The 24,647-nt window shown below is 39.5% G+C and overlaps 1 protein-coding gene across 1 annotated transcript in view; it reads right to left on the bottom strand.

The window, feature by feature from the left end:
- The window catches only part of LOC139717339 (uncharacterized), a 66,910-nt gene that overhangs the window by 14,900 nt on the left and 27,363 nt on the right, over nucleotides 1-24,647 (bottom strand). The window contains exons 9-23 of the mRNA XM_071628848.1: nucleotides 24,385-24,486; nucleotides 23,364-23,478; nucleotides 17,335-17,441; nucleotides 16,547-16,645; nucleotides 15,846-15,918; nucleotides 14,540-14,637; nucleotides 12,562-12,763; nucleotides 10,501-10,713; nucleotides 9,473-9,777; nucleotides 8,764-8,934; nucleotides 7,615-7,740; nucleotides 5,774-5,890; nucleotides 5,179-5,346; nucleotides 4,291-4,448; nucleotides 1,747-1,916 (exon numbers count right to left, since the gene is read on the bottom strand). Of these exons, the coding sequence (XP_071484949.1) occupies nucleotides 1,747-1,916; nucleotides 4,291-4,448; nucleotides 5,179-5,346; nucleotides 5,774-5,890; nucleotides 7,615-7,740; nucleotides 8,764-8,934; nucleotides 9,473-9,777; nucleotides 10,501-10,713; nucleotides 12,562-12,763; nucleotides 14,540-14,637; nucleotides 15,846-15,918; nucleotides 16,547-16,645; nucleotides 17,335-17,441; nucleotides 23,364-23,478; nucleotides 24,385-24,486 (2,224 nt within the window). The remainder of the gene's footprint in view (nucleotides 1-1,746; nucleotides 1,917-4,290; nucleotides 4,449-5,178; nucleotides 5,347-5,773; nucleotides 5,891-7,614; nucleotides 7,741-8,763; nucleotides 8,935-9,472; nucleotides 9,778-10,500; nucleotides 10,714-12,561; nucleotides 12,764-14,539; nucleotides 14,638-15,845; nucleotides 15,919-16,546; nucleotides 16,646-17,334; nucleotides 17,442-23,363; nucleotides 23,479-24,384; nucleotides 24,487-24,647) is intronic.

The following is a 24,647-nucleotide window of genomic DNA, read 5'->3' as shown; positions in this document are numbered from 1 at the left end:
TATGGTTTGCAGAAGTATTTTCTGAATTTGCGAGACATCGACATTATCAAGGACACTAATTTTGCGAAATCGGGTCGTGTGTTTAAAACTGTTCTTCGGAAGCTCAAAGTGGAAGGAAAAGCTAGCGTAAAACATCACAAAACTGTTAGTGAAACCGACATGAACAAAATTCAAAACAGTCTGGACTTGGACACTCCGCGTGGATTACAGCGTAGAGTATTTGTGGATATTATGACCCATTTTGCCTACCGAGGAGAAGAAAATTTGCATGATATGAAGGCTGATGACTTTATTCTTAGTGAACGAAATGGTCACCGTTATTTTCGCATCGTCGACAAAGCTACAAAGAATCACCCTGACGACGACTCTAACAGCCAAGGAGGACGTATGTTCGAAATACCTGGGAGTAGTAGGTGCCCTGTGGAAACACTCCTGAAATACAAATCTAAACTAAATCCCAAATCGCCATTTCTTTGGCAAAAACCAAAAGGAGCTGGACGATATGGTGATGGACCTTGGTATGACAACATTCGAGTTGGAATTCACACTCTTAGAAGTATGATGAAGACGATTAGCAGGGAAGCAGGATGCTCGACTGACTACACTAATCACTGTTTAAGAGCAACATCCATTACCACTCTTGATCATGCCGGTTTTCCTTCAAGGGACATAATGACTGTTTCAGGGCATAGATCTGAAACAAGCATCAAACATTACGCAACAAAAAATGAAAATGAGTGAAACAATATCTAATGCACTTGGCCATGCACAACAAGAGCCAGGTCCATCTCATCACGGCCAGCAAGACCAGCGCTGCACACAAAACCAAACACAAACTGCTGAAGTTAGTAATAATAGTGGTAATATTGATGATGATATTGATGACTTTTTGGACATTTCAAACAGTCAGGTGGAACGTTTGCTAGCTGCAGTGGAAAACACTGAATTGTTCGTTGCTCAGCCTACGGTTGAGAACAGAAATGTGCAAGTTTAGAACCAGAAAAGAAATGCGACATTTCAGTTTAACAACTGCGTTGTGAACATTTACAACTAGAATTCTAACGACCACGTTGGACATCGTTTTAGCAACAACATGATTGGTAAGTTAACTTTCTAACTCGTTACATGTAAAATTAGTTTACATAGATCGTACAAGCCCCGAAACCCCCGAAAACCACGTATGAATACCACACTCTCAGCCGAATCACGGACCGTATCGCGATCATCGCAGAGCGGATTAATATTTACAGTGACTCGTGTGTCGTGTGTATCGGCAAGCGTACGCTCTTTTCAGAGCGATTTGCGCTCTCCGTGATTGGTTGCCGGTACAGTGTATTCTGTACTTAATACCCCTAAAAGGATAACTAAAGACAGCTAAAATGGTTTCAGATGTAACGTTAGATTCTGGAATGAAATGGGAATATCTAGGACCCTAGATGTGGAATATAAAGCAAATAATCAACTTTTAGTTTCAGGCAATGAGACAAACTATCACTTCCTCGGCGATATGAATGTGTACGCTATCTTTCCACAGCTGCACTTCGGAAAGATAGCTACATCCAGATCTCTCCTCGGAAGTAATAGTTTGTCCCATCACCTTCACCAACGTTGATTATTTGCTTACTATGAGTCAAGGAAATCAAATGTAGCTTGTTATCTGCCAAGTGAACTGCTGATCCACTGCAAATTTTAGTTTGATTCTATGATCCCAAGAAACATGGTCAAAGCAAACGAGACTCCACTGACCACTGCCTCCTGCACCACTGTCCAGCTGATTGAGAGCATCCAGGACAATCATGACCTTTGACCTGTTACCAGCAATCTTGAGCCAGGAGGGGAGGTCGATGACCAGGTTCCTGTCTGAGGTGGGCACCTCGAGGTCCAGTCGGTAGAATTCTTTCATCTCTTCATACAGCCTGCTCAGAGATAATGATGGACAAAAGACAGACAGACAGAATGATAGAAAGAGAGACAGACAGATGACAGGTATACAGACAGACAGATGGACATGATGACAGAAAGACAGACAGACAGATGAACAGAAAGTCAGAGGAAAAGAGAGAGTAAGGCTATAATAATGATTATAGTAATAACACACATGGCAATATGAAGACCGACTATGCTTTTTCTAATGCAGCACGGTGGCAACAAAATGATCGTGATAAATCATGTCACAGATTGTGAAGCACTGATGAAAACCCCATCGCAAAGTGGTTAGATGTTCAAAAACCTTTGAATGAGCATCGTGACAATCTGTTCAAGGAATTTCCCACACATCTAATAGTTATGTACATTCAGAAAATGCAGAATGAGTTTGAGGGAAATCAGACAATCTGTTCATAGCATCATGCTGTGTCAAAGTTTTGGTTACTTTGATGTATGGCCCTCTTTAGATAGGGAAATCTACCTAGGATATCAACCCATTGAAGGCCTGATTGTCTCATAACATCCATTTCCCACTTACCCCAGCCTGAGAATATTTGGGAGTAGTCTTCAACGGGTAAAAAGAGATTTTGACCTAGCTCCTTCCCAAGTCACAGAGAGAACAAACTCTGCCTGAACACATGATAGCATCTCAGCAGAAAGTTTAAGGCAGGAATGCCAACCTTGTAAACAGCCCTGCAGTATTTTCAAGGCTGAAAAAAAAGGTATTTTTGGTCCAAAAATAACATTTTAGCTTTCCTGCAATAGAAACATGTAGTATTACAATTGGGGAAAAATGCCATTTTCCATGAAACCTGCTATAATTTGATTGGCTCCCCCACCCCCTAAAAACTCAAAAAACAACAACAACAACAACAACAACAAAAACAAGGAAAAGCAGAAATTACGCGGTGCGTAATTGTATGTCCCCGCCGGAAGTAGCATTTAGTAGCAAAATGTACAATTAGGTAAAAACGCAAGGTCAAAAGGTCAAAGAAGTCAAAGGTCAAAATTTAGTGTAGAAGTTTTGAAGCCCTCACGTAGTGTCATCACATAAAGCAAACGGAATCGAAATTGGGTTAGAAATGGCGAAGGAGTAGCATTTTGTAGCCAATGTACAATATAGGTAAAAAATCAAGGTCAAAGGTCAGAGAAGTCAAAGGTCAAAATTCTTAGTACAAATTTTGAAGCCCTCACCTAGTGCCATCACATAAAGCAAACAGAATCGAAATCGGGTTAGAAATGGCGAAGGAGTAGCATTTTGTAGCAAATGTACAATATAGGTCAAAAATCAAGGTCAAAGGTCAAAGAAGTCAAAGGTCAAAATTCTGTGTAGAAGTTTTGAAGCCCTCGCCTAGTGCCATCACATAAAGCAAACAGAATCGAAATCGGGTAAGAAATGGCGAAGGAGTAGCATTTTGTAGCCAATGTACAATATAGGTAAAAAATGAAGGTCAAAGGTCAGAGAAGTCAAAGGTCAAAATTCTGTGTACAAATTTTGAAGCCCTCACCTAGTGCCATCACATAAAGCAAACAGAATCGAAATCGGGTTAGAAATGGCGAAGGAGTAGCATTTTGTAGCAAATGTACAATATAGGTCAAAAATCAAGGTCAAAGGTCAAAGAAGGCAAAGGTCAAAATTCTGTGTAGAAGTTTTGAAGCCCTCGCCTAGTGCCATCACATAAAGCAAACGGAATCGAAATCGGGTAAGAAATGGCGAAGGAGTAGCATTTTGTAGCCAATGTACAATATAGGTCAAAAAATCAAGGTCAAAGGTCAAAGAAGTCAAAGGTCAAAATTCTGTGTAGAAGTTTTGAAGCCCTCACCTAGTGCCATCACTTAAAGCAAACGGAATCGAAATCGGGTTAGAAATGGTGAAGGAGTAGCATTTTGAAGCAAAATGTACAATATAGGTCAAAGGTCAAGGTCAAAGGTCACAACTGAAATTCTGTGTAGAATTTTCAATTTTCAAATTGGCTAATAAATTACAGAGAAGTAGCAAATCGAACATTTTGATCACACACGGACGCACAGACAGACAGACAGACAGACGGACGGACGGACACACGGACACACACACGTACGGAGCCCGTATCATAGTCCCCTGCTCGAACTCGTTCGGCGGGGACAAAAAACGTTAAGATGATCGAACAATGAACATTTACCATTTCTGTCAAGGGAAGTAGTATTTTTCATCAAAGAAAAAACATAATCTGATTCTTCACCGCTGAAGAACCTTCTGAGGAGATCGAGGTGTGAGGGCAGGTGATTGAAACAATAGTTGCCATTTCTCTCAGGGATATTAGCATTTTCTACATAAGAAAACAAAAAGGATGACAACCTGAGTATTTGCTGGTGAAAACAAACCTTCTGAGGAGATTGAGGTGGGAGGCGCTCTCTGCTGAACTCCCAATGAAGTGTAGAAAGAGGAAGGCCTTCGGGTTGCTCTCCTGGAATCGGCCCGACCAATTAGCAATGAGGGCAGACTTCCCAGATCCAGACTCGCCAACAATAGTTAGTGGTTTCTATTGAGACCACAACAACAGAAAAAAATAACAAAAAACATATGTTATGATCTAAGAACAATGTTTACAGTGCAGGAATGGATAATAGCATGAATTTTCATGTACTGCATATGCCATACAATTCGCGAGTCTAAATTTTCGCGAATCAGGAATTCCAGACGATTTCGCGAGTGGTTAAATTCGTGATCATGGAGTTCCGTACTGAATAGAGAAGAGTACACGCGTACGTCACATTCACATCGGGGATCAGAGTTAATATTTTTTGCGTGTCTTTAATGTCACGAGAAGCACCTGACTCGTAAAGTTCTCGAAAATAAAAACCTCATGAAATATTCGGCGTATACAGTAAATTGGAAGTCACTTCACCAAAGAATTTTTAAAGAATTTTCCAGGAACCAGACTCCCAAACACTTGCTATTTTGTTTGAACCTGTTGAGGATGGGCTGATTTTGCTACAACACAAATTTCCCAAAGACATCTGCCCGAGTATACTCGGGACTTGTTCTCAAATGGTTGATCTTTTGCTGAGAGAAAACCATGAGACTAAAGTGCTGTGGAAAGGTACATGTAATGCCTGAAATCAAGTGCCACTGTCACACAATAAAATGACAAGTCACCTTTTCAGGACAGTAATTTCTCGAGACACATGCATGATTGTATATTTCCTCAAGAATTAGTATCCGTCCATGGATTACTTCCCTGGAAACAAGTCATAGCTAAAATCTCTAACCTTTTTGTGGGAGGAAAAGTAGTCATCTATGGCATTAAAATATGCCTGACGACCAATGTAGACACGCCTTCTCGCCTCGGCAAATGCTAAGTGTGCCTCCCTCTCTTGTTCAAGGTGAGTGAGGTTGGTTCCAGGGGGAAAGTCTTCATCAATGCACTGCCGCAGGTCCTTGAATAGAAACAAACAAACAAACAAACAAACAAACAAATAAACACACTAACATACACAATGATGAACAATAAATGCAAAGAATGGTATCACAAAGCACAAATGGAGACAAAAAAGAAGTACACACTATTTGCGAGATGAAATCTACATTACACAGAAATTCATTGTCAACAGAATGATACGCAATGACATTTGACTAATGCAGTGTCCTTGTGTAGATTTCTCCTCTCCTCCTCATGATATCTTTGGACTGCATTTGAACAACTCTCCACAGCCGTACACAGTGTTTTTATTGAATGTCAGATATAGTTTAAACATTCCCACAAGGGTGGCACTGGAGGTGGAGAGTACTCTAGTACTTCTTCAACGGCATCACTCCAATATACATTAGGGTGTGGACTTTCATAGACACCCAGACTGTACTTACCTCTCTTATCATGGCTGAAGCATCAAGGGCGCCCTCAAACACCTTGCATGGGTAGCCAGAGCCGAGGATTGTCTCCCTGAGCTGTTGCTGCTGGTCAAAGTGCCACTGCGTCTCCCCCTGAACAGTGATGGTATTGGCGAGAACGGGTTAAAGATTCAAGATTCAAGATATTTATTGTCATGTATAAAATATACATAAAATTTGTTTTCGGACATACATAAAGATAGAGGTGCATAAATGAAGAATATAAATCATGAAATAACTTGAGTTTTATACCATACATACATAAAATACATACATTTAATACAAAAAAAAACAACTAAAATATAACAGGCAGTGTGACGTATTGCAAATGCTCAATAATGTTATATTTGTATTTTGTTGAAAAGTTCTCTTAATTCTTTTCCTTCTTTCCTTTTCTGTGTATGTTCCAGTAACAAATACAATATATAATAAATTAAAAATATTTCATCACAAAATCTAAAACATTCAATTCAGTCATAGGTCATAGGGTTGGCAAGACATGCAGCTCACAACTTCCCAGGTCTACTGTTGGCTCATCCACAATTACACTGCTGCTGTTTACAAATTTGTGTACAATTATTTTGCAATGAGTCAAAAATATGTAACAATTCAACATAACTAATGAACAATACAATTGTCATCAAGTGCACACATACTGGACTTTCACACCACAAATACATTGCACAAAGGGTAGTTAAGCTCAACACATACAGTACATGTAGATAGGTCAGAGCCCTACTTGGGCCGAGTCATCTGGCACTTGTCTTAAAATACCACTCATGAATCATGAATCATTAAAACAGTTCACATATTTTAAACATATGACATGTACTATAAATAACAAAAAACATAACCTCATCTATTAAATCTGCTATTGAAAGCTTTACATGCTGCGATCAGAAATGACCGTCTGAACCTCTCCGTCTTTACTTTTGGAAATCTAATTCTACCTGTTCTGTTTACAGTCACCTCATCATGAAACGGATGTGATTCATCTTTCATTACAATATCAAATCTAAACACAAAAACAAATTGTACAATATCCTCTGGATGTTGCACAGGCATTCCTATAATTTTACTGACTTGTGATACAACCCTTATCAATTTGAACTTATTTTTCTCTGTTAAACTACAAAACCATGATACTGATAAAAAACACATAACAGACTGTATTACACTTTGATAAAACAAAACAAATGTTTGACTCTTCACATTAAATGACCTGAGTTTTCTAAGGAACAATGATGATGATAACTGATAGATGAATGAATAAATGATAACAAAAACAATTATGAGTGTTTGTAAAGTGATTGAACTACTTATCTGGGTTCTCATAGTGCAGTACATTGCATAAAGTGCAGGAGAGTGCATGATGGAACTACAACAGCAATCAATATAGAAGTACATCATATGACAGTACAGCGAATGGAAACAAAGGATAACAAAAATTTTATCAAATCATATGATAATTTGAGGTCTCTAAAATGGTGTATTCTTTGGGGGTGATTCAAGGTGGTCACATAAAGCATTGTGAATATTCAAACAGGTGGTTACTATTAAAAAAACAAAACAAAACAAAAACAAACCTCTGTTAGTTTCTACCATATGCAGGTAATGCTTCAAAAGCTCTGAAAATGCAACATAAAATTGTGCGGCCCAACCATGGTGTGTTAAACCGTACGAGTGCATTTGAAGTGGCATGAAATGCATCAAGGACATTTTCCATTCTACTCTGACCTTTAACCCCTATGGCTGTGGATATACAACCACAGGGGTTAAAGGTTACATCTTTCAGCTGATTGAAGCAGCCAACTCACCTTGGCTTCCTTGTCTTCCGCTGGGGGCAACTCATCCCTCTTGACCCGCGACTGCCGGACGTAAAACCTGACACGATCCTTTCGGATGTCCACATGGGGCCTCATGGCTCCATGTAAAACCTCCAGCTGTGAGAGCGAAAAAAAAAAAAAGAGAAGATGCTACAGTGACTACAGTAAAGACTTGGACTTTTGGAACATATTGTAGGCCTATATCTTAAGAGTTTGTGTATTTTTTAATATTATGTGAGGGAAGAAAGAAAAACAACAACAAACTATCACTGAAAGTGATTAATATCCCCAGTCCCACAACTCAGACTACTTTCTATGAAAAAAGATTTGAACCAGGGTTTGATGAAAGGTTCTGTTTTGTTGTTGTTGTTGTTGTTGTTGTTTGTGTGTGTGTGTGTGTGTTATGTGTGTGTAGTACCTTGTGAGTACCTTGTGAGTTTGATCAGGTTTGCCGTGCTCTTTCTTGAACATCCAAGTAGTGAAAGTATTTTGCTCTTTTTAAAGATTTTTCCACAAATATGTTGTTACCATGGCAATGCATAGTTGGGTACAAACACAAAGGGTACTTTGCACAAATATACCTATGGATCTTTATACACACAAACTTTGACCTTAATAGTTTAATGCTTCAGTTTGATATAAAATGTGTGGTGACCATGGCAATGTTTTCTTCTGATATTAACACAATGGTATCTTGCATATCTGCACATACACAATAGATCATACATACTAAATTTGATCTTAATTGCTTAAATGCTGTGGAAGTTAATATGTAATACAAGGTTTGGTAAAATTATGGTTACCATGGCAATGCTTTGTCTGGCAAACACAAAAATCAGGTCTCCACATCTATACCTTAATGTCATCATATACCCTAAGTTTCATCTAAATTGCTTCAAAACTCTTGACCACACATGCTGATTCCTATATACCACCTTATACACTTCATGTATGCGGGGTAATGAGGCAGGACCATAACATGCACTCTAACATTCCAGTCATTTAACAAAACTGTTAGGAATTTCTGATAACAATAATAATATTACAAAGTTCTTTAGGGACTAGCTGAATGTTAACATAGCAACTTGGCAAGAAGCACATAATGGATTTAATCGAGATACAAGACAGTGAAGTCCACACCTGGGTCACACTGCTACCATAGCGGTATGCGTCAATCCACGACAGCTCGCGGTGATTCTCTTGGGCATAGTCAAAGCTCTTGTTCAGGGTGTCGTCCGGCTTCTCTTCCTTCTGACTCCAGCCAAATCGGTCGCCCACCAAGCAGATGAAATATGGACGGCACTTGTCAATCTGAGGATAACATTTTGAAGACATGCTTTCACTCACAGAAAAACAGACTACATGCATCTGCCTATAAAGTGATTTCCATAATTTCTTGTATCTAACACCTCTCCTTGAGAGTTGTTTTAGAACACATCATTATCCAAGTTACTGAACTTAACCTCATCCCTGCAATGTACTCTATCTATTCTCTTGGTAGTAATCCAGCTGGGGTAGTTAATTCTTGAAGCACCTGGCCTCATGAGGGGTGTAGTTTGAAAGTGCTTTAGAGAGTCTTCATCTGTCCACACAGGATTAACTTGAGAGTTCTTCAGGATTGCTCCTTGAGCACTCTCCAAAGGCCTTGTATAAGGTTTGTAGTTACTCGAAAATACCTGCTGGTCTAACTTATGATTGTCTAACACCAATGAAGCTAAACCCATTTGGTCCACACAGGATTACATCATGTGGTCACGTCATCATTAAGGGGAAAGATTTGACCCCATATGAATGCAACAGAATCTAAAAGCTGGTGGGGGAGAGCGAAACTGGGACCACATCTTAATACCTCTCTGAGGCAGATGGCGATCGTCTTCCCATCCTGGGTATCCTTCTCTGTGATGCCCCAGCGGAGGTCGACGTAGGTGAAGAAGACACCGCGGTCCAGGCACAGGCGGTTGACCTCCCGGAACACCTTCTTTATGATCAGCTCTCGCTCCTCGCCAAAGTCCCGGAAGGTGCTGGAGACGAAGACTCGAATCTCCCGCTTGCCGAGGCGCGTGGCGATCCTGCTCGGCTGGAAGTCGCCGGGAGTGGTGTTAAAAGCTACAGCAGCTTCCTGGGCTTGGGACTTCTTTTGTGGTTTCTCATTTTCTTTAAAGTGGATGATAAATTTACAAGTGGATCCAAACATTAACAGCTGAAGGGTTTATATAATACAAGTATGTGTCACTTATCAGTACTTAGAAACTCTGAGGCAAGCATCTTCGCATGTTAATATCTCACAATCATAGGTACGTACGTAGGACTAGAATAAGTGTGTACATTCTTGTCTAATACTATTAGCATGTTATACAAGGCAATAAGATTGATTCAACATACCATATTGATTATTTCAAACAAAATCATATTCCAATTTTACTTCTTTTAGGCAATTTTTCGGGGACTCCAAATGTGAACAATATAAAGTTTCAAGTACATGTAGATATAAAGTTTTAAGTAGTTGAATCCATATAAACAACAGCTTTGAGCACACCACAGTTGGTAGATTATTTATGAATACAGTCAACGACATGTTTGCATATTATATAGCTAGTCTATCTATACCTGTACATTATTCTTAGCTTGGTCTATTGAATTTTTCTCATGTTAATATCCAGTATAATCATTACAATGTTATTCAAATGCACACTACAACATACTTTGTACCATTCTAGTTGCATCAAAATTTGTGAAAATGGCCTGTGAAGTTTGTAGTGTGTTATTAATGTGTGCAGCTATAAACAGGTCTGCAGTATAATGGTGCAGATTGCTGCTGACATAGAAATACGTATGTGGGACTATTCACAGTTGTCAGGTTGGCCACATGCTACCTACCTTTCTGTGAGGATATATCATCAAGAGCACTCTTGTGTTTTGCGACCAGCTGGTTCAAGAAGGTTGTGATATCGCGACCACGGTTTTCCTCGGACATGGTCTCGACGTCATCAAAGACGTCATCATTTGCCGGGCTGATCTCATTCTTGACCCGTACGAAGCCAGCCGACATCCGTGTCCCAAAGTGGCCACCCCAGTACTTGTTGTCTTTCCCTGCGTCAAGACAATTGAAATTTGTTGATTCTTAGTTATGGCATCAGAGAATTAGTACCGTATTGAACTTCAATAATGAACCGTTATCACTTTTTGGCATGTCAGTGTAATACCTATACAGACATGTAGCTCTTATTAAACCCTATTCTAATTGGGGGGGGGGGGGGTGGTCAAATTGACCCCCCCCTCGACATTTTGCGCCACGATTCCGCAATGTGCAAAGATTTTGCCGCGTCGTTTCATAACCTCTTTCATCGAAGTCTCCCGCATATTTTGAGACCAAATTTGTGATGTCCGGGTACACCGTTCTGAAGTTACGCAATGTTTTGCATATGCATGTCAACCCGAAAACAGCTCAAATATATGTGACCCGCTACAACAAAATGATTCTAAAGTCGGGCGAGGTCGATTATTTGAAAATTGCATGATATAATCCCCCAATCTTTCTGCTTTAAATTGATATATAACACATTTTATAAAAATAATCGGCTGCGGAGATATCGATGTTTAAAAGAGAGCATGTCGAGATGTCTGGAAAAGCACTGTTTCGAGAAAAGCGCCCTAAAAGTCTTCCTTTTGACGCAAACACGATCAAGGGACACGCAAGTCAGTTTTCACCTCTGGACAATAGAAGGTAAGCCCTAGCAACCTCCGAAGAGTTCATTCAAGCACATCAGCATCAGCGGTCTCCTCACCAACCAATCAGTGACCAGGATGTGAGAAGCGGCTGAGCACAGCGCACCCCACCCGCATGTGCACCAGTCGACTGGGCAGTGTGCGAGCTTCACGCTTCGGTTAGCAGCAAGCAGCAAACTGACCAATGAGATCACTCTGGTCGTTGTTAGGGGCGGAATCTATCTGTGGGGCTCAATCCAAATTTTCGAACCAGTTTCTGCTTTGTTGAAACGCCAAAAAACATGGCTCAGAAAAACGCTATTTTTAAAATCTTTCCTTTGATCATTTTGCTTCAAAATTTCGACAGATGATAGAAGACATGTTAGACTCCAATAATATATCAAAATCAGAAAATCGTAAGTTTTGACCAATCTTAATGGTCTGACTTCAAACTCGATTTTCACGGCTTCAACAGTGCGCGACTTTAGGACCTTTTTGTTGAAGCGGGTCACATATTCAGATATAACTGCATCCCACTACTAGCATGGATACAGTATAGATAGGTGAGACTAAACACTGCGTTCAGACGATACACGGAGAATGACCTATTTGCCAGGACTTTCCCCGGCAATCCCATCGTGTGAACGCTTGGTGGGACATTCCCCGCTCCCCCGGCAAGCTTGTCGAGTCTGGCAACAAAATTCTAGCGGGGGACTGACCTTGATCTCTCGCGCAGCTGTTTCCCTCAGAAGTGCGCATGCTCGACAGGTTGTGGCGAAGTAGGCAATCGGGAGCTGTACACATTGCTATCGTATAAATTTGCAATCGTGCGCCCTTCAGCACTACAAACAGTGACAGAACACTCAGCTGAAACCATCAGCCATGATTTTGTTCCCCTTTCATTCAGTGGGGGATTTCAAACTGCCCCCCACCCCAAAGCGGGGAACGTCTGAACGTAGGGTAAACTATTACACACATTATAATTGCTTGGTTAGAAGACAAAAAACAAACAAACACACACAATACGTAATGATCATACAATTTTTTAGAACCCTGGATCGTTCTCTTTCTTTCATTTTTTTTTTTTTGTTCAGCTTAAACCTTGATACTACACATATCCATGTATAGTCTCCTGCAGCATAACAGTTGAACAGAAGAAAAAATGTAGCCACAACCTACAAATAGTTTTGCAACACATCTTGTGCTTTCCATTTCATTCCCTGTACATTGTACCTGAACTCTCAAAGGTGATGATGCGAACGCCAGGACCGTAGTCCCTGAAGTTGAAGCTTTCCCGGATCCAGCCGGACTTAGAGATGCTCCCTTTCATCCCAGTGGACTGTTTGGAGATCACCTCGCCATTGGCGTCTGACAGGTAGACAGTGAAGGAGTAGTAGCCGCCCTGGTTGCAGCCCTCATGGAAAGATTCTCCAACCTTAATGGGGAAGTGCAGATTTTCATAATTTGACCTGTTCTGCACGCAACTCTCTGAGTGCCTTTAATGCCCCCAAATGAGATTCTTTTTGCCCGTTGACAGAGACTGGACAGGTTGGTAATCCACCTGTGCAAAATCAGTCAAGTGGTACATGTACCCCTTTTCCATGGTCAACTACTTTATTGTACATGTGTCATCAAACAATGAAAATATTGATCAGGTGTTATGTATGAATAGAGTGTGCGCTGATGGGCTCACAGACTCTTTTGTTCTACACAAAACTAGGCACGTGATTGGGTGACTAGGGTTGGTGAACACAGAAATCTACTGAGCTCAGCTTTGATTGCTAAGTACATGCTCAAATGAATTTTATAGCAGAGCAAGCGCAAACTAAATCAGGAAAAAGGCAAATAATACCGTGATATACAGCTGTATACATTTTTCCAACAGAAAGAGAGCAAACGCTGATAGAATAAACTGTTATCTTTTTATCAAACCCATTTTTCTGGGCATTATAGCACAAAGAAACATGAATTTAGGCCATGAAAGCAGGCACTCATCACCTTGGGAACCTGGTATACGTACCAGGTTCCCGTAAGGAACGGGTTAACATTATGTATAGTACATAAATCGACTGTTCCATGTATAGATTCGTTGAATTTATCGAGGTCCTAGACCAGAGAAACCAATACTCTGAAAACCCCCCAACAAATTACACTGAACAAAGATGATGAAATTGTGGTAGGAGGCTCACAAATTACGGAAATGTAGAAGAGTAATTCCATCACAATACAGCATGCTTATCAAGTTCACCTGTGAAAAATTTCAATGCTTTACTTCTTTTGTTCTACTTTCTCGAGTCCCCACTCATGCATGCCTATGGTGAGGCTACATGTCATCATTCTTGTTCATTGTGAGTTGTTACAAATCTTACAGACATTCTTATTCCTCATCCCAGTCACTATCATGAATTCTGAAACTCTGTGCCCAGTATTACCAATTTATAGTTATTCAAAATGTAAAAATCTGAAATTTATCCGGAGGTCTCCACAGACAGACTGAACTGTGCAATTCTGACCCCAGAGACCATGAATAAGTTTCTGTTGAAACATTACAACAGCAGCAGCATGGAATGAAACATTGAAATGGAATGTTCAACTGAAATATTCAACTTACATACATTACAAAAATATACATGGATACACACACACACACAAATATGATGAACTTAACCCGTTGAGGATGGACTGATTTTGGTACAACAAGCACTTCCCAAAGACACCTGCCCAAGTATACTCGGCACTCGTCCTCAATGGGTTAAGGACATATGTTTCAAGGTTTGTATGCTTGCACTGTAATCTTTCTCCTGTTTCATCTTCAATTGTGCCTGACTGGCATTTGGCACATCTGTTGGATGGAATTCTTTGCCAATTGATACAGAATTATTGGGAAAACTTATTGTCTGTGAGTGGGAATTGTAACAGCATGCTAATCTTCCAGCATATTTACAGTGTACTGTACTCTACAGTTATAAAAAAAAAAACTGTCACACTGCTGCGTTTGAGTTGGTTAGGAAGGGCTTCTTAGCCCAAATGCTAGTGAAACAGCGGAGCAAGTTACAACTACATGTATATGGGCATATAAAGGGTTGATAGAGATACTTGCTATGATTTAATGCTCATATACGAATCTGCAGTTTGTGGCATTCTGAAAAGTAGCATATCTCAGCACGGTTGGCATAGCAACTATCATTTGTGCTGGTATCCACTGGAGTACCTGAATTTCTGGGGCGCTGTCCAGATGTTTTTCAGAGAAGTGCTGGGTAAGGTCAATATCCTGTGACTTGGTGCACTGCATGAAAGACGTCACAAACACTGGGGCGGGGGGGGGGGGGGGGGGGGGGCAAGAGAAAAAGGATACATCTCTGTCAGTATGTGGGGAGGCAAGGTATAGAAGTATATTATACAGTTTACCTGAGATACTATTAGTGACACAAAAATAGAAGCAGCTGCCAGACAAAACAAAAAATTGTAAAGTGTCACCAATCTTGCATGCTTTATCATCTACTTCTACTGACAAAAAGAAAAAGAAGAAAGAAAATAAGAATGAACTCATGATTAGTTGCAGTTCTTTCTTTCCAAGAACGTTCCTATATCAAGCATAGAAACAGTTGGCTGGTATACACTGTCAGATAATATATGTCCATGTGAGTTTTATATTGTACCCACATGGACCTAAGCTATGAAGTCTTGCTATTTTTAAATGTTGTGACCATCATTCCAAAACCTTCCTATACAAATATTTGTGGCTACAAGAGGTAACTTATTGAATTATTTACAGTTGGTGTACGATCAGTGTTTTATGACAAGCGCAGCATGGGCTCTTTCCTGACCAATCATCCCAGGTACAAGCATGTAAGTCCACTCATCACCCTTACTGTACCCATATCAGAACCATCATTATTCCCCCTAGCCTCCAAAGGACTTACCAAATAGGTCAAAATGTCTTCAATTTAAAGGCTACTTTCATCATCTGCAGTGCAGTCCTTTCAGATACTGGACGAAGCACTGGGGGCGAAGTGCCTAGGTGAAGGGTGCTATTGGCAGGTGCTTCAAATTTGAATTACCATCACGGTGGTGTGAAATTCCACAGCAATTTGTTAATGTGTTTCTTACCGACGAAATACCATACGCGTAGATGGTAAAAGACACGGTTCTGGTCTGTCATGCTATGCCATGTCAGTCGAGAATACTCTTCCCTTGAGTACTGGTTGTTTTTTGTTTTTTGTTTATTCTTGTTTTAATGGGGGGGGGGGGGGGTGGAATGAATTTACTGAAAATCTACTGTGTAGTATTGTTTTCCTTTCCACAGTAAGAACACTGCCAGCTTTATTAATCAGAGGAATAGTCTGAATTACCTACCTCTAAAATATACCAAGTCATAAAACAAAACAAATTCTCAGGGTTGCAAAAGAGACACACAAACTTTAACTTACTCTTCTCTGTAGTTCCTCTGAAGAACCACATTATAAAACAAATCAAAGTTTAAGGGTTGCAAAAGAGACACAAGAACTTCAACTTACTCTTCTCTGTACCATCCCCACCATCAATTACTTTGAAGTCACCACCATAGTTCCATACAGACATGTTTCCAATCTGTGCAATTTAAAGGGAGAAGACTCAATTAAATGTGGAATTACGGTATGTGGATTCAGAAAAAGCAGAAAGGTTCTTAGTAGTTCACATAGTAAAAATGTGTGGAAAACTGCACAATCCCATTTAAAACATCTCCTTCAAAAGTGATAAATTGTAAAAATTCTGCAACTGACTGACAAATTACCCTACATCGATGTCTACGTCAATGTTGGACAATTTGTCAATTAGTTGCATAAAAACCTCTCGACGGAAGAATTTCATAAATTTGAACGTAAAATTTCTGTTAAATTCCATTTGCCACTCTGTCTAGAGAGGCACTTGAGCAATTGATGATATCGCAACTGGTACTCAATAGCATTGAGGACTACGCTCATTCCCTTTAGGTTTGAATACCAACTAGTGAAAACAAGCATTTGATTTGCTCAATACACCTTCAGCAACCTAGAAACTATCTGATCTGGTTTTGCTTTCAACTTATTTTGTTGCAGCTCTGCACAATGTAGTAATTTCCATTCTTCGATCAGGCTACCTTATAAGTAGAACATGGTTTGAAAGCGAGGAAAATGTACGGTGCACAGTGATTTATACTCTTTTTTGTTTGTTTTTGGTCAAACATCAGAAAACTGACCTCCCCTGATGCATTCTGCAGAAGGTTTGCCGACCAGCCAGCAATCTTCATCTCCTTCATGACAAAGGATCGACTGATAGGGAGCAGCTTGTCAGCGAGCTAAAAATTTAAAAGAAGCAAACAAAAACAAAACAAAAATAAAAACAGGAGACCAACAAAGTTCATATAGAATTCTGAGTAAAGTACCTTTCCACTACATGTTAAAGGGATGGTTTAATTTTGGTTGAGTTTGTTTGATGAAAATCGGTTTTGAAATGGCCGAGATATATCCTAAGCAATGTGGTCTAAATAAAAGGTGAGTCCCATCTTTTATTGGGACCTCTTTAGTTTTGGATATCTTAGCCATTTCAAAACAAATTTTCATTAAACAATTTGAATTCTTCTCACAATTGTACAAATGCGTAATATGTTCTTTCATAATCATTTCATAGAGGTTTCTTATCATCTCACACACACACAAAAATGGAAACCTGAAGCCCCATCTCAACCCAAACTACACCATCCCTTCAAAGGTTTGCCTTTGAATAATAGATTGAATAAAATTATACAAAGAATGATAGAATGCAATGTGATTTCTATAAAATTTTCATTACTATCACTCTTCTTCAGCATAAGTGAAAAAAAACCACAAAACAAAACAATGAAGTTGCTTGCCACAAAATCAGAAAAGAAGCTCTCAAAAGAAAAGACTCTCACCTCTATGCCCTATCTAAAAAATAGAAAAAATAATAATAAACAACCAAAAAATTAAAAAATTGAATATTAAAAATTGAAAGATTTAAATTTACCTCTTGTTTCTTCTTCTTTTCCTCTGTCTTCTCCTCATCAGACAAGCTGGGCTCCACAAAGTTCTTGTCATATACAAGCAGAGCAGACGGCCTGACATCACCACCATCTATGAGAAACATAAAACATGATATGAATGTAGGAATGATGTCTTTACTTTCTGAGAGCCAAAAGGGCGTATCACAATTTTGGGGTGTATCAAGTTATTAGTATCACGCTGATGAACTCAATCTCCTCTACATTACTTACGGTGCCAATATTGATTTATTTTCATTTTCAGTACAACGTAAACAATTAGAACCACAAGGGTGCTATTTTACCCTGTATTTGGAACAATGTTATCATAAATCTATCCACTTTTGATTGAATAAACTTTTTATTGCATGAAAATTGATTACTGTTTCCTTTTTTCACGCTCAAATCTTAGAATGCAATATTAAAGTGCCCTTCTTGTTCACAGCCGATGAAATGTGAGCATAATGTAACCTTTGTGCCTGCTTTCTTTTATTATTTCAGTGATTCCTTCTGTAGACCATACCATATTCATAACCCCATTGGCAAAGCCTTTATAACTGTCTTTCATGTACGTTTCTGCTTCTTGTGGTGCTGACACATAGTTTGTTTTTTCTCGTTATATTAATTTAAGTATGCTGATATGTACATACATACTAGCGAGCAAAAGAAATCACTGCTACTGCCATCTTTTTTCACTGCTTCTTGAATGTCTTGGGGGGGGGGGGAAGTTGTTCACATGTTTGAATGTGTTCTGTCACTTTATAGATGTCTGTCTTCATAACGAATATTTGCTTTGTCTTGCCTGTTTTCTTTTGTGGAGGGGGGGGGGGTTGCTAGTTTTGGAATACAAGTACCACTTAAAATTGAAATTGCAGGGGGAAAAAGAAAGAAAGAAAAAAAAAAGGACAGGCGAATTCCTTATTGCAGTATGCTGGCAGTAAAGGGTAATTGCCCTTGGGGGTAGTTGCCCTAGGAGGGTAGATGACCGGGTGGTAGTTATCCTAGGGGGTAATGGCCCTGGAGGGTGATTGCCCTAGGAGGGTAGTTTTCCGGGGGGTAGTTGCCCTAAGGGGGAATAGACCTGGGGGGTAATTGTCCTTGTGGTAGTTATCCGGAGGGTAGTTGCCCAGGGGGTAAGTGCCCGGATACGATGTGTCGCAGTAAACAGTTCAATATTTGATGCATCACGTGTTACCCCGGGGTACCGTAGTACCCTCGGGTACCATGTTGTGTAGCGCCACCTCACGTCCACTCCAGGACAGTCGCAGAAAACTGCATGCACTGTCTGTGCGTGTACATAGTCATTCCCATGCCACTGCATATTATACTATGCATGCATGGTACGCTGTGCTAACAATAGCGTGTGCTTCAGTGCATTGCAGTGCAGTGGCTAGCGCTAGCTCCAGCACCAAAATAATTTCCCACTTTTTGGCAACTCGGGTACAACCCTGGGTAACTACACCCTGGATGACTACCCCGCGGATAACTACCCCCCAGATAACTACCACCCGGATAACTACCCCCCGGATAACTACCCCCCCCCCCCCCCCCCCCCCCCCCGAAAGATACCACCCTTTGTAATTTGTCCATAATATGTTCATAACACCATATCAGAAGATGCACCTTTCTCTTACACTGTCATCATTTACTCTTTTGGCTTGTCATTTTCTACCGTTATAACACATTAGAAGATAAACATAAGAAAAGGAGAGTTGATTTCACTGCAATTCATATTTCCTTAACATTAGCGAGGGACCCTTCGATATAAAGCCATAATTTCTGATAGGATCCGGGCACGGTTTTATGAAGTCAGTCCTGACAAGCTGTCAGTTCCACACAATTACCAATCGTTGTAGGTCGATCAAAGCAGGTCCATGGTAACAAGTCGGTGACTCGAGCTTATCAATCAAGCAGAACCCATGGTTTTATTGAAATTATTAGAGACTAACAAGATGTCCTAACTGGCAACTTTTATCAAACGGTGGCCTAATCTGTCATAAGAGTAAAATTACAGCTTGTTTTACGTACAAGTAGAATTGTGCTAGTTTTCAAATTAAATGTTCTCGACACTTTAAGTGGAAATCCAGTTCAAATATAAGTTAGTCTGATTAGAAAGAGTAAAATATTACGAGTTTAACGGAATTTCTTTTTTTTTTTTACAAAACACCCCTAGTTGTTAACGAAGTCTTTTGTCCTGCACCCTCTTTTTTAATAGATCTACAGAGAGTTGTAGTTGACAGAATCCTTTTTACATTATAGGGCTGCTCTGTTTTGTCCCGGCCATTTCAAGAGTATTTTTTTTTCACAAAAACTTGAATCCTTCTTGGAATAACATGCTCTTTAATATTTCGTAAGGGGTTTCTAATTTTCTCACCCAAAAGATGTTTAAAACCTGAAGTTAGGTCTCGACCAAAACCAGACGATATGAATTTTTTTTTTTCAATTCAAATAGCAAACGTTGTTCGAAAATAACAATGAGAGACGTAATTTTCTGGGGGAGAGTTATTGTAAGAGGGGTGACTGTTTGGAGCCTAATTTTAATAAGGAGTAATAGTCAAGGCAGGTAATGCTCTGCAGTGATCATACCAAGGAGGTGACAATCTCTTCCCACATTCTTGATATACTAGTTGTTAATGCCCAATGATGCAGTAGGGCAATTCTGAAATGAGCGTTAACGGTATAACAGTAAAATAGTTACAAAATTGATGAAATAATGCAAAGAAAGCAAATTAAGACAGAGACGAAGTTCACAAATAAAGATACAGTGCACTCCCGTTACAACGAACACGGTTATAACGAAATTTCATTATAACGAAGCAAAACTTCTGGTCCCAAAATTATCGCCATTAAAGTCTATTATACAAAATTCGCTTATAACGAAGACGGTTATAACACAATTTTTGTTATCACGAAGTCTTTTCTGAGCACCACTGACAAAGAAAAACAAAAGAAATGTGCTCTGTTATAACGAAATGCGGATCGCATTCGAAAATGCGTAGCGGAACAAGCATTTTTAAAGCGCCTCTGCATGAGCGAACGCATCATTGAATGTTCACTCCGTGTATCACGCACAGTTTCCGAGGGGAACTTGCGTTTTGTAATACAATAATCTGAATTCAGATAAGGTTTGTTTCATTGTTCCGAAGTCCTTTAATACAAAACACACAGATTCTGATACAACTAAATGTCCGTTAGTTCGGAAATGAAATAGGGTTTGTTATTAAGCACATTTTGGCGTTATTCCAAAGGTTCGTTAATCCGATAATATAATATGGTCCTTATTCTCATTCTCATACGGTTCGTTGGTCCGAAAATGATAGGAATTCAAAACCTTCGTTAATCGGAACATTACAAAAAGTATCGTTAATCCATGGTGGAAAAAGGAGAGTACACTAACAAAACTTAAGAACTGCAATCCTCATAATCGTCTTAAGATAAATAAATCTTCGAAATAACTAACCTTTCTCATTTTTTTTTTCATTAACAAAATTTCTTCGGAATAATGAACCTTATTTCATTTTCGGATGAAAAAGCCTTCGGAACAACGGACTTTCTGAATAGTGAACCTTTCTCACTTTTTGATTTATAAACCTTCAAAATGACGAACCTCATTTCATTTTCAGATCAGCGAACCTTCGGAAAATGAATAATATATTATTTTGATCTCAATTATGAACTTTCGGAATAATGATTCTTCAGAAATGCGAACCTTCAGATAAACAAGCCATCGGAATCCCGGGAATGGCGAAACTTCGGAATAAGTAGCCTTCGGAGTAACGTACTTTACTAAGAAAAGAACCTTTGGAATAGCGAACTGTAACTAAAGCCTACACCGTCATTTACTACACATGTGTGACAACACAAACAACTTTATGCTCTTTTTAAAATGTAATATCTAAACGAAATTAAAAACTTTTCTCCCATCTCACATAGCTTTCCAGCGTATGATGAGGATTCAACAAATAGAATTTTTTATGCATGGTTTCCTTCTTTTCGTTATACATTGCATATTATATTCGTTCAGTTATAACGAAATTTTGTTAAAACGAAAAAAACAAAAAACAAAAAACTGCCGGTCCTGAGCATTTCATTTTAACGGGAGTGCATTGCACATGAACACACACGAGATAAATTCCTTGTAATGAGAGAAAGAGGAAAGGTGAGTAATGAATGACAGGAATAGACTACCTTCACGGTGGACAGAGAAAAGCGAGAGGGAAGAGGAAGATGATGGGTCAAAACCAGGGCACGTGAGGCATGAGATATAAGCTCCTCAAAATAAAGAAGTGTTACATAGAGTTGTGGTAAACAATAGACGATTGTGGTTAAAAAAAATATTGCAAAAAGTATAACTCATTCTGAAGTGTAACATTTCTTCAAAATGTCTTTAATTCAATGGTAAAGGCATTCAAACTTAAAACTTCTTTTATACTATACTATCAAGAGTAATTCGAAATTTCGGAACAAAAAAAATACAGATTTAGCGAAAATAGTTTTGGTTAAAGGCATTGACATTTACTGGATTACCGGGTAGGATATGAAGGGACAGCTTTGTGTTTTATGAACATAGAGTCAAAATACAGAGGGAGAAATTAAGCTTGTACATAAATCGTCCTAAATTCAAACGATACAAATCGTAAATCCTTAAGATGTTGTTTTCATAAGATGATGTATCTGTATGGCATCTCCGTGATTCCTGGCAAATAATACAAAGAACTTCGTTTCCTGTACTAATGATATTCTTTTTATCAAAAGTAAGAGTCGGGGTGGGGGGGGGGGGGGGTGGGGGGCAATGACCCAGGAGGTAGTTACCCAGGGGGTAATTGACGTGGTGCACTGTCCTGGGGGTAATTTTCCTCTTAATAGTTATAGAGGAGGGGGAGTTGTAGGCCTACATATCCGGGGTAATCATCCATGGGGAGTTATCGGAGAGGGTAGTTATCGGGTGGAAGTTATCTGGGGTCTAGTTATCGGAGGAGGGGGTAATTAACCTGGGGATAATTATCCTGGTGGTAATTATCGGGGGGGGGGGGGGGGTAGTTATCCGGAGGGTACTATCCGGGGGGTAATTATCCGGGGGGTAGTTATCCTGGGGGTAGTTACCCAGGGGGTAGTTCTCCTGGGGGTAGTTACCCAGGGGGTAGTTCTCCGGGGGGGTAGTAATCCAGGGGGTAGTTTTCCGGGGGGTAATTATCCAGGGGGTAGTTATCCGCGGGGTAGTTATCCAGGGGTAGTTATCCGAGGGGTAGTTATCCAGGGGGTAGTTTTCCTAAGGGGGAATTGCCCTGGGGGGTGATTGCCCTAGGAGGGTAGTTGTCCGGGGGGTAGTTGTCCTAGGGGGTAATTACCCTGGAGGGTAATTGCCCTTGGAGGGTAGTTGTCCTAGCGGGGAATTGAGTATATGAATATAAGAACGACCCAAGTCCAATTTTTGGCCAAATTCAGTTTGACATGGGAAATTGTAGCATATGCATGGACTCATCTTGTGTATAAATGATAAATCCTAATTACCCCCGGAAGTGCCTGAAATAAATGAGTTAAATCTTATATGAATGTAAGAATGAAGGACTTGGGTCATTCTTACATTCATATCATAGCGCCCTCTCTCGTCCTTCTCTCATCTCTATAGCAGAATATCATGTATATGAATCAAAGAACGACCCAAGTCCATATGAATCAAAGAACGACCCAAGTCCATCACACAAAATGGCCTCTCCACAATTAATGTTAATGTTAATTGTCATAATAATATATGTTCTAATTTGTATATACAATGTTGCCTTCCCATCACAGTTAAATAGAATATTATCGGACAAACAAAAAAGATAATCATTATGAAGTTTTTTTTAGTTTACTCGAAATGGTCTTCCATGGACTTGGGTCGTTCTTATATTCATATACTCAATTGTCCTGGGGGGTAATTATCCGGGTGGTAGTTATCCGGAGGGTGGTTTTCCAGGGGGTACTGTTCCTAGACTCCAGACACATGCACCTCTCAAAACAAGGTCTCACTTACTGGTGTTGAAATAGATGCATGTTCCATCATTTTCTGAGACTGAGAGGGGAACTTCACAAGTTTTACCAGTCAGCCCTTCTACGTCATTTCTGATTGCTTTCAGCTGGCTCCGAATCTGGAAAGATATCAGACATGATATCCATCGACTGAATATTTGGCAAGGTAGATAAACTACTGTCTTACTACTGACTTGTCCATCATATAAAATATTCATATTTATAAAACTAATCAGTTAATCACTGATAAGCTTCAGTTGATATTAAGGATTTTGCAAGGGGAAAATAAAAATCTACTGATCAAAGGGTATCATCACAATCACCATCGTTGAATATGCTGCATATCCACGCTTACACTTGCATTTATCTAGTTTTATTCATTCATTACAAGAAATTACAGACATATTATCAGAAAGAAACTGCAGCTATTAATACAGATATTAGAAGCACTGGTACACAACACTACACTACAACTGCTATTTCTATTATCATCATCATTATCATTATGGTCATTACCATTTTCATCTTACTCCATTTAAGACTAGTCCTGAGTATACTCGGGCAGGAGTCTACGGGAAATGTGTGTTACAGCAAAATGAGCTCGTCCTCAATGGGTTGATGATAACATGACTGATAAGACAGGAGCAAAGGAGAGATGTAACAAATTATACCCCTGCAAATTCGCTTTCATGGAACTCAGATACTGGAAAAAACAAACAAACAACCAAACCACTTCCATAGATTACAATGATGTGTTTATGGTTTGGTTAGAAAAAAAAAATGTATATATATATCATTAACATTTTGCCAGCCATTCAATGGAAATCTGGCAAATATACTGATTGCCTTCATTTGGATAATGCTATTGTTACACAGCCAAGTAAACAAAGTTGCAGAGTTGTTTGAACTGAGCCCCTAAAATATGGGACAACGTCTCTCACTTTGCCATCACCATATAGCACCTCAGTCATAGACAAATGTCTGTAGCATTGTGAGATGTTGATTATGAGAACAGCCATACATACTTTACTGGTGAAAGTGCCAGTAGCATCCCGAATGTCAGCATGCATCAGGTTTTCGGCTACAGAGTAGATTCTCAGTGTGTAGTCTCCAGGAGGGATCGGCATCTAAGCATGAAATCAGCAACAATAAAAGGTTGCGAACTAGTTTGCATGTATACACATAGCTGCCAACGTGTCTGCGTATAATTTTCTAATCAGTTTAGAGAAAGTTACTAACAGTTGGTTGCTCCGAGAGAAGCTCATGATACATTCATTAAAAAGAAAAA

This window comes from Diadema antillarum, unplaced genomic scaffold (genome assembly GCF_040938485.1).
Source record: "Diadema antillarum isolate AM-2024a unplaced genomic scaffold, OU_Dant_1.0 scf00000007, whole genome shotgun sequence".
Classification (NCBI taxonomy): Eukaryota; Metazoa; Echinodermata; class Echinoidea; order Diadematoida; family Diadematidae; genus Diadema; species Diadema antillarum.
The sequence above is the reverse complement of the archived record's forward strand: the minus strand, read 5'-3'. Positions and strand labels throughout refer to the sequence as shown.